Genomic DNA, 10,542 nt, shown 5'->3' on the forward strand with positions numbered 1-10,542 from the left:
CTTTATTTATTATGTGGTAAGTATATAATTCTTAGAAAAACGTTGAGTTTATTTTTTCAGTTTTAGGTATTATATTAAAAGCCAGCTTGTTGAAATAAAATTTTTTACTCTGAGCTTTTTAATTTATGAAATAGAGTCGCTTTTTTCGACAACTAGCTTGCTTATTGATTTTAAATAAACAATAAATTTCTATGATTTAATTAACTATGTGTAGTCAATGGTAGGTAGATGATTTTTACTAAAAAAAAAAATAGTATCACGCTGCTCAAATTAAATATTGAGGTGCTTGAAATTGCTTCCATAACATACATAATTAATTTGCAGTTACAAGAAACGATCGATATTATACATTTTTCACAATAAAATATGATTATGCCTAGTGTTAAAAAGTACAAAAAAAGCAAAAAGCCAACATCACGCGGTGTTCCCAGGCGGTCACCCATCCAAGTACTGACCGCGCCCGACGTTGCTTAACTTTGGTGATCGGACGAGAACCGGTGTATTCAACGTGGTATGGACGTTCGCAATGAACATTTCCAATTTATCTATCATATTTCTAAGTAATATTGTGTATTGTATAACTATTACCTCTCAGGGAATAGTTATAGGACTAAACATTTTTGAATAATGAATTCTTAATGTAGCTTTACAAAATAGATAGGGAGGCGAAGAGGGGAATTTTCTGCAATACTCGAGCGTGGCAGTTTAAGATATGAGAGATACCTTAGACCTAATAGAACAACCTTGTTAACTATTTAGCTCTTTAAGTAGTGACGCGCGCCCAGGATAGACGATCAGATTAGTAAAAAAAAATCGATAGTCTGAAATACTCGAGCGCGTCAGATTAAGATATTGGGGATTGATTTTAGTGTTTTAAGACTAAATTTAACTAATCTGACGATAAGTCCTTGACGCCGCCAAGTTATAGGGTCGCGAACTTGTAAAAAAAAAACGTTAATCCGGCATTCTCGAGCGCGATTGTTTTTATTTTTATTTTGAAGAATATAATCTAAAACTTACTAAAAATACAAAATCTGCCGGTTTCCGCGTGACCGGAAGTCTGGAGGAGCCATTTCGTCTTCCGAAAAACGCGTTGCAGTATATAAGTCGCGAACGATACATTTTACAAAAAAAAAGTTTGAATAAACAAAAAAGGTAATTTTATTTTACACAAAAAAGGTCTCTTTACATTTTTGTCCAAAGTTAAAACTTTTTGACTTGAAGCATCATAAAAACTCAAACTCCCGGTTTTTTGAGTATATCTCGAAAACTGAGGGTGTTAAGAAAAATTGATATGAAATAACGATGATTAAAAAAAAGAAACTCTCAAACCTTTTTCGGTCAGATTAAGAGAACCCACCAACATTTTCGTCAGATTAAGAAAATATGCTTTCAGGAGACCGAGATAAACCTCCCCTATGAAAATCTGACGCGCTCGAGTATTTCAAAAGGACTTTTTTTTTCTGCATTTTCAAAAATTCATCGTAACTTATCGTCACGCCGAAATCGTCAGTTTTTTTAAGGGGAGCTTCCTTGGAGCCTACTTAACACCCCTTCCGAAAATCTGACGCGCTCGAGTAAATTTTTTTTTTGTGCATTTTTGACGAATTAATATGCCTAGCCCCACCACGCAAACCGGCAGATTAGTACACCGTTGTTATCAGAGGCACTTGGGGCATACGTAGTATGAATATCTGACGCGCTCGAGAATGCCCAAGTAACTATTTTTTTTTACATTTTTGAAAATCCGTACACGCCAAACCCACCGCTAAAATGGTTTTTACCATAGAAGCTTTTCTTTTCGAAATTATTTTATCTATCGATTTTGATAAGTCTCGATGGCGCCGTTTAATTACGCCATTTAGCTACCTCGCCTCCCTATCTAAAAGGTTTAACCACGAAGGCCTAACGCTGCATTGTTAAAAAAATGCTTAAAAACCGCGAAATTTCACCAAAATTAGTTTTTCATCGAGTTTTCATGTAACGTTCATGACATGTGAAGATTTCAAAAAGTGAAATGTATATCTAGTGTCTACAGCATGCATCCTGTGTCTTGCTGAAGTTATAGTTATATTAGTTCCATCGCTTTGCTATATCTGATGTCATTTTAAATCTTTTATACAATAAGTTTTAAGTAAATTAATGTATACAGTTATACTTATAATAAAATAAATGTATCGCTATCTTTAAACCTGTACTTGCATATTTGTGGGTTCCTCTGAAACGGCTGCATCGATTTTAATACGATATCACATAGGTATGTAACGGATGTTATTAGTTACTAACTTTTAGAAAATAAATGGCTATCTTATCGAATTGTTATCGTAATTAGTATTGACGGTAAAACATCTCATTCAACCGAACGCGTAATTTGATACTTTAGCTGTAAAGCAATAAATATCACATTTCTCTAAAATAATATCGAAATAATATTATAATGAAGTGACTGCAGCTTTTAGTAGTCGTAACACGCCACCCACATAGCCTACCTGTGCTGTATATTTTATGAAAATAAAATGCTTTAAAATTTCCTGGTCACGTCTTGCTGCCATAATGGTAAGGTTACACTAATAGAATATTCGGTTTAATCTCGATATAATAAGATCGAGTGACCTCAACCATTGGTCGTCTCGACTCAATCAAGAGCGAGGTATTGAATAAATAGGATAAGAGGCAATTTGCATTATCTGGGAACTTCAATTAATTTACGCTTGAGAAAATTCGATCAAAGGAGAGGCTATACACGATTATAATTTTGCAAGAGAATTCTGAGTGTGCGTGAATGTGAAACCGATAATTTTAATTTGGATAACCAGAGAATTTTTTCAAAAAAAATCTCTGGTAATCTCTATCATGTAAAAAACAACGAATAAAATAGTTGGTGTTTTTAAACGTTTTGATTTGTATTTAAGCCCAAGAAACACGATGATTGTGTTTAAGCCGCTCTACCTAATTTGGATAAAGCGGTCATATTATGTAGAAGCAGCGATGTCGTTGTACCATTTATTATAATATTATTTCGGTATAGGTAGATTTATTTGAATTTCCGTTTACGTGTGAATTTCCATTTCTTCAATGCCTATCTACAATTATTATTGAAGAGACTTCCCCTGTTTGATATAAAACATATTTTAGAGATTATTTATTAAAAAAATGAAAATCATAGTAGGTGGTTATTATAGATGAAACATGTTTTATATATACGTATCTACATATTACGAATATTCCACATGATCTTATGGAGTAGCAAAGCTCATTAAAATGCACGAGCAAAAAATTTCAATTTGCTAGTCTAATAGAAAATTGTTTTCCGTAAATTTGTATGAACTGCGCAATATTTTTAGAGTAAAGCCGATTAATCTTAGTTAATTTTGTATTTCACTCAAGCATGCGATGGAAGGAAATAATAACAATGCAGAGATTTTATAAAAATGGCGCAGATATTCTGTTGTTGTTTAGTTGGTGGTGTATTGATTTTATTGGGATGTAAGTTTTTAGTTGGTTATTAAAAAATCAAGAAATTTTTACTGAAATTATCAATTTCCTAATTAGGTACGAATAAATTATAAATTTGAAGTAAATTTTATCCTAATTTTATGATAGGTACATATTATTGATTCACTTTCTATTGTATTCATTTTAATTTAAAATTATGCCACTAACAATTCTGATTTATATTCTGAGTTATTTCGAAATTGTTGATATTTTAAGCTTTGATTTTAAGGTTGCGTATCAGAAAGAAGAATTAAAGATGGACTTGTACTTAGCAGTGAGAAAAGATACGTGGTAAGGAATTTATTTAAATAACGGCATTTTTTTTAAATAATTTTATAAATCTAATAATAAATACTTAAACCAAATTGCGCTCTATGCATTAACACAGTAAAATCAGTTCTTAGTTGCCTATTCGAATTTTTTGGGAACTAGCAATAACACCTTTTTTTAAAAAAGCTAATTTTTGAAATACAGTTCTTGGTAGAGTCAGATATTCCTTGTGATTACTTATCAACAACCAATTATCCTTATTTACTTGTTTGAAAAGTAATTAATTTGTATTGTGTTGCAATACTTAGTTAAAAATTTCGATAAAAAGGAGACTGTTTGTATTATGTGGAACATTCGATAGCACATTTACTTTTCCCTTCAAGAAACTTGTATTTAACAAGATTTTAATCAAGCTACGGGCTTCATCAATTCCATAGTAATTAGTAATAGCATACTATAAGCTTCCTATGAATGCTAAGCTTCAGTTAATCTGGACATGGGATTAATTTGCATAGAAATACTATGTGCCTTTGACTATTGACTGTGCATTACGTTTGAGGCATTTGAACTAAGATAATGCTGAATATCTAATACGTTTCTGTACACCTTTGTAATATATTATTTTATGCATGGGTACATAACGAAGTTTGTTCTTAAGTGTATAATATAATTTATAATACTTATTATTTTTAACAAAAACACTACAAATCTAATTTAATCAGGCGAATTCAGAATTCTCTCTTTTATTTTATTTTAAGTAAGTTTTATATATCCACCTAAAACAGAACTGAAAAATTTACAATATGTTCCATAATTTACTTGTGGATAGTAGTTTTAATTGATTAAGTATAGTGATGACTGAGGAAATACCGAATGGCATACAAACTAAAATCTCTACGAAAATATTGTTTCAAATTCTAGATTATTATGTAGGTACCTACATAATTTGTTCTGGCGAAAATGCAAAGGCATAATTAAAAAATAAACCCTTTCAATTATAAATTGGTAAGGGACGTTGATAATTGGCTTAGACGCTGGCCGTCTTCCTTGCTAGTTATGCAACATACAATACATGCAAACAATTCACTAGGGATTTAGCTAACGAGACGCAACTATATCAGAGAATTCTCAAGTCTCGTAAGCATTAAATATGAAGCAATTACTGATGAAATTATATTGTCTAAGCGTAGATAGATAATTTGTAATACAATGTCTTTATAAAGTTTATTAGGTACTTCTTAGCGTTTATTAGTTCTTTATAATTCCTAATAGCTGATGAAAATATCAATAATGTACAAGTACCTACATGTTTTGTTATAGCTCACCAGTTTGTATAGAACTGGTTATAGTATTAAGTATTGTTAAGATTGTCGTTAAATTATAGTTAAAATGAAATTTCGTTATTTTAATTTTATTAATTTTGTAGAGTCATTATGCTCTCCCCGAATTTTTTTATAACAAATCTAGTAAATCTCTTTTACAAATGTTTCTTAACCAACATAATATTTAATAACTCAACTTGCGTTTACAATTAATCTGCTAAATCCCTTACCAGGTCTACCTTACCAAAGCGCCTCTCTCCCCCCAAAAGTACGATGCCTGGATCTGTGGGGGGGCGCTAGTCACCCCCTGGTTTGTGATCACCTCTGCAGCTTGCGTTGAAGACGTTCGTCATATGTACGTGATAGCTGGCTATGATAAATATGTGAAACCCAACGATCTTAATAAGGATAAATGCACTAAATCGAAGAAAAAGAAGGTTGTGTTTACTTGTGTGCCTAAAAGTAAGTTTTTTATTCTTTTGATCAGGGTTAAAATTTAAAAAGAGAAGGGAAGAAGAATTGGGATAGTAGTATAATGAATAAATCGCGTTTAAAATCCGTTAAAATCTTTTCTTTATATTTTCTAAGAGAAAATAATATAGAGTCGCGTCTCAAAATGTCAGCTCCTTTTATAGAAACTGTGTTTTTCAGAGAATATAATATTTTACATTAGCGAATACTAAACGCCAATAAGTTTACAAAATACAAGTCTCAACATTTTAAAACATTTTCAGCATACAATTTGGACTACGCAAAGATCGAAAAGTGGTCGTCCATCGACATAGCTGTAGTCAAAGTAGAATCAGCCTTCAGTCTATCAGACGAAACATATAATACCGATTGTTCTTATATACCTGCTACTATATCTGTCAATTACGACCCCAAGTACCAAGAAGCAGGGATAGATGCTATTGTTATGGGCTGGGGACATTTGAGTAAATGGCGATCGGTAAATTCTTTTATTCATTTTATAACATACATCTTAATATATAAAAATCAATGCCACTTTTCGTTGTAATTCCATAACTCGAGAACGGCTGAACCGATTTCGATAATTCTTTTTTTATTATATTCCTTGAAGTACGAGGATGGTTCTTATGTAGAGAAAACGTTAATATGTACCACGGGCGAAGCCGGGGCGGACCGCTAGTTTTATTATAAAGGACTGTTGAGTACCTAAAACGCAAATTCTTCTTATTATAAATGTTTATTGAATTCCGTAAGAAATTATAATCACAAATACACATTAGTATACTATAAGTATACATAGTGCATATTATAATATTATAAAGCTAAAGAGTTTGTTTGTTTGTTTGGACGCGCTAATCTCAGGAACTAGGTCCGATTTGAAAAATTCTTTCGGTATTAGATAGCCTATTTATCGAGGAAGGCTATATAGCCTATAGGCTATTTATCATCAAGGCCAAGCCACGGAGCCACGCGGGTGAAACCGCAGGGAACAGCTAGTATATTAAATTGTGTCTGAGGCACAGTGCTGTCAATATGTCAATAATATTATCTCAATTCATATTTCATCTGACTGATTCCAAGGTGAATCCTTTCTGAAAATAACACAATCATATTCCTTGTGATATTTGATTCTAATACATTCCACGAATAATCTGTTACAATCATTTATAAGAGATATCTACTTTAGATAACGATTTATGATAATATATTTTAGTAGATTTCGATAGCTTGGTTACATGAAGAAAAAAATATGTTATCTACAATTTCATTGTAATATTTTCTATTATTGATAAAAGAAAAAGAGTTCATTCGATGGTAGTCTGAGAATGCGCAAAATTTTCGTATAATTTATGAACAATAAAGCAGCAAAATATGCAAGTACGTAAGCTTCATTTCTTAAAAGTTTACTATCTTCTCTTAATATAACAGACGAAAGAGCGTGAAGACTGGAACCAAGAAAAGCTGCGTTATGCGTCCACACGACTTTACAGCAAGGAAAGGTGTAAAGAACATTATTCTGCTGAAATGGAGCAGATAATAGATAAATACATGATCTGTACGTATGCGGCGGGCAATCTCGATGACAAGGGGGAAATTATTGAGAAGGCTGAGTTGGTAGCTGATGGATGCGTGTATAAGAAAGTTCTTATTGATGGTGTGGTGAGTTCATATTGTGTTAGGTATGTGTAAGTTGCTAAATTAAATGTCTTTTTTTTATTAAGCTACGTGATTGGAAATTCCCAATAAGAATAATAAACACTAGTTGGGAAAATCAATGTATTCTTGGTTGGCGAATTTTAATAAGAATAGGTTGCGGAATGAAACTACAGATAAAGTTGCATAGATTTTATTAATTATGATTTTTTTAATTCAGTTAAAAGCAATTCTGAAGTAAACACTTAAAAAACTAGAATTTTTTTAAATATTGATTAAACTAACTTTAAAAATTTTGTGAAGTTACCATAAATTTTCAGGAATATTTACAATGCGCCAAGGACCCGAATGAAAGCAGTGACGACACTAGAAGAAATTTAGACAACGTTACTGTTATGGGAAATTATACTTACACTAGAAGAAATGGTATTTGTCAGGTACAAAATTAATCCATACTAATATTATAAATGCGAAAATAACTCTGTCTGTCTGTTAGGTACTCAATCACGCCTGAACTACTGAACCAATTTGCATATGGGTATAGAGATATTTTGATACCCGAGAAAGGACAAAGGATAGGTTTTATCCCGGAAATCCCAAGGAAACGGGAACTAAGCGGGTTTTTCTTAGCGCGGGCGATGCCGCGGGTGAAAGCTAGTAAGTAATAATTTTAATATTTTTTTTTATTTCAATTCACATATGCATTCTTTTAGATTAACTATATCATACTGTAGGTACTAAAATGTAGGAGCAAAATAACTCTAATATTCATTAAAGTACACAGAACGTAGGGTACCTATTTTAAATTATTGTGGTACACGGTTTTGAGACTGATCATAATAATTATAAGCTATAATATCTTAATAAAGTACTCGTTCTATAAGTTTCAGCGATCATTAAAATTCCTACGTTGGTTTAATACTATTTTCTAGAAGCTATCCACCAATTATTTTTGAAATGAATCCTATTATATTCTTTAACAAGCCTCCGAAACAATTCATATTTATCCACTTTAATTCGCTCCCAATAGAATAAAATTCGCTCTATTCTGTCTGAGTATAATGATATGAATGTATTCGTATGAAATTAACATAAAAAACAGAGGTTGCTCAAGAGTTGGTGCTAATCCACAAATAAAACAAATGTCCTATATTTTATCTGCACTTTATTCACATTACAATTTCTCTTATATTTATAAAATATCTATAATATGATCGACGTATCATTAGTTACTGCTATTAGAATTTTTTATGCCTTACAAATGTGCTCTCTCATCGCAACCAAGTGATTTTTTGAATTGGCTAGAAAGTAGATAATATATTATATATAGCCTTATTTTTACAGTTGATAAACATGTAATTTCCGTGGTAATTTCCTTCGAATATGCGGGCAAAGTCACTGGCGATGAGCTGTAGTACCCTCATAAGATGCATATATCCCTGTAGGAGAAACATTTTCCTTACGTTAGTTTTGCTAGTTCTGTAATTAATTTCAGAACGACCACGGCGGTCCGCTCGTCACTTGGGTGGGGACACATGAAGTACTGATCGGTGTAGCCTCTGTGTTCCGAGTGAAGTCTAACCTGGAGTGCGATGGACCTTACCTCTTTACTAGTACACAGTGTAACGGAGTGTTCTTGGATTGCGTGTTGAATCTATCTGGGTAAGGAAATATTTTTAATTTAGTTCAGTGACTATAAGAGGTAAGTAGATGACTTTACAATTAATTGAGAAAGTAGACGCCATGATACAAGATAAATAAAATGAAGCAGTTTAAATCAAAGTGCTTCTGGAACTGATCAAATTTCATAAATGCTGTTATTAAGAAGTACGTACATTAAAGTCGTTAAAAATCGATTAATTAACTTGAACTGAAGTATATCATTAGCAGCTTAAGTTACTGAATATGCATATTGATGTCTAAACTTGCACCATTTAGTTACTATATTAGTATTATTAGAAACTTAAGTTATACTTACACTAATTGCAAATATACGGAAAAACTTATTATAATTATGTTTTACAGGAAAGGCTCGAGAAGGCAATGTAATTTATCACCACAGGAACGAGGCTTCGATATTGTAGAAAGAAAAATATCTTGGATAAACCATCCTGACGGGTGATTTTTATGATTATTATATTTTTATTTTCTTCTGGATATATTTTATATTCCTCTAGATTATATTAGGTTAGCAATATAATCTTTTATAGTATACAAGCTGTGCCTCGCGGTTTCCCCCGCAGTGCTCCTATCCTGTTGTTCTTAGCGTGATGATATAATTGTAGATTATAGCTTATAGCCTCGATAAAGGGTCTATCTAACACCGAAATAATTTTGCAAATCGGACCAGCAGTTCCTGAGATTAGCGCATTGAAACAAGTAAGTAGTATAGATGTAGAGCCCAAAACTAATATTATAGATTATCCTCAACCTATACTATTTACTGTTCATAGTTAATCATTGCACTGTATTTGATAGTGAATTGACGGCTCTCATTACGAAATTGTAGATTATACACTACTTAGTCCTTATTATAGGTAAAACGTTTGTTTAAAATATTAGCTATTTTGATTATTATGTAGGTACATACCTATTAAGTAATATTAGAATTTATTTTTATTTTTACACGCTTTATATTAGCTTCACCTGTATGTTTGTAACCGACTTCTTTGGGCGCGATTTTGACCCACTTTAAACGGCCAGATTTCGTTCAAACTTTGTAGATTTATTGAGGACCGATGACAATACACTAATTTGATAAAATTTTCTATTTTTTAGTTCGGTTTTCTATAAAAAGCGTGTTTTTTAGTTTTTTAAACTATTATTATTATTTCATCTTTCATTGGTCGCTGAAGGTTTTAGTTTACTTACTAGAAAAGTTCTTATTCTAGTTTGAATGATACTGTATTTAATTAATATAACAATGTATTATTATTTCTCACAGACCAGCTGAAAACGAAAGAATAGAGAAGATCAGACTACGACCGCAAATACCAATTGGAGTTTATGGTTGAAAACGAAAATATAAAAATGTTCAAAAAATATTCGAGTTTTATTAAGCCTTGGTATCCTGTCATGCCAAAATCTGCCTTATTTGTAATATTATTTCATTCTGTGAATGCCAACAAAAGATTTTATCGTGCAGTCTATTTTCTACGCTTTTTTAACATGTATTCTTTTAATTTTTTACAACATTAATGTTTAATTAAAATAATATTGAACTAGACGATTTTAATTGACTTTTTTTATTTAAAATGTATTTTTATAATTTTTTACAAGATTAATGTTTATTAAAGTAATATTGAACTAGACAATTTTAAACAATAAAGTT

General features: G+C 31.6%; 1 protein-coding gene and 1 non-coding gene across 4 annotated transcripts; one reads left to right on the forward strand and one right to left on the reverse strand.

The window, feature by feature from the left end:
* Window positions 1-406: 406 nt before the first annotated feature.
* On the reverse strand, window positions 407-525 carry LOC123702980. Its single transcript, XR_006752945.1, has one exon. It is a non-coding gene; the product is annotated as a 5S ribosomal RNA (ribosomal RNA).
* A 2,871-nt stretch (window positions 526-3,396) lies between these two features.
* Window positions 3,397-10,253, forward strand: LOC123702779. Of its 3 annotated transcripts, none has more exons than XM_045650570.1 (9): window positions 3,397-3,486; window positions 3,725-3,786; window positions 5,321-5,549; window positions 5,822-6,036; window positions 6,987-7,217; window positions 7,532-7,648; window positions 8,707-8,873; window positions 9,237-9,329; window positions 10,156-10,253. In XM_045650570.1, the coding sequence occupies exons 1-9, from the start codon at window positions 3,432-3,434 to the stop codon at window positions 10,223-10,225; spliced, it is 1,239 nt and encodes a 412-aa protein (XP_045506526.1). In that variant the 5' UTR covers window positions 3,397-3,431; the 3' UTR covers window positions 10,226-10,253. The 3 variants fall into 3 exon arrangements, with proteins under 3 accessions (XP_045506526.1, XP_045506528.1, XP_045506527.1); XM_045650572.1 differs by having other exon boundaries at window positions 3,448-3,552; XM_045650571.1 differs by lacking the exon at window positions 3,397-3,486 and adding an exon at window positions 3,494-3,603.
* The last annotated feature ends 289 nt before the right edge of the window (window positions 10,254-10,542 follow it).

The sequence above is a fragment of the Colias croceus genome, chromosome 24 (genome assembly GCF_905220415.1).
Source record: "Colias croceus chromosome 24, ilColCroc2.1".
Taxonomy (NCBI): domain Eukaryota; kingdom Metazoa; phylum Arthropoda; class Insecta; order Lepidoptera; family Pieridae; genus Colias; species Colias croceus.

Bases quoted from the DNA above. Each gene is read 5' to 3' on its own strand.
- LOC123702779 (XM_045650570.1), top strand. From the start codon at position 3,432: ATGGCGCAGATATTCTGTTGTTGTTTAGTTGGTGGTGTATTGATTTTA. The intron at 3,487-3,724 runs GTAAGTTTTTAG...TTTGATTTTAAG, and splicing joins TGTATTGATTTTATTGGGAT to GTTGCGTATCAGAAAGAAGA. The intron at 7,649-8,706 runs GTACAAAATTAA...AATTAATTTCAG, and splicing joins GAAGAAATGGTATTTGTCAG to AACGACCACGGCGGTCCGCT.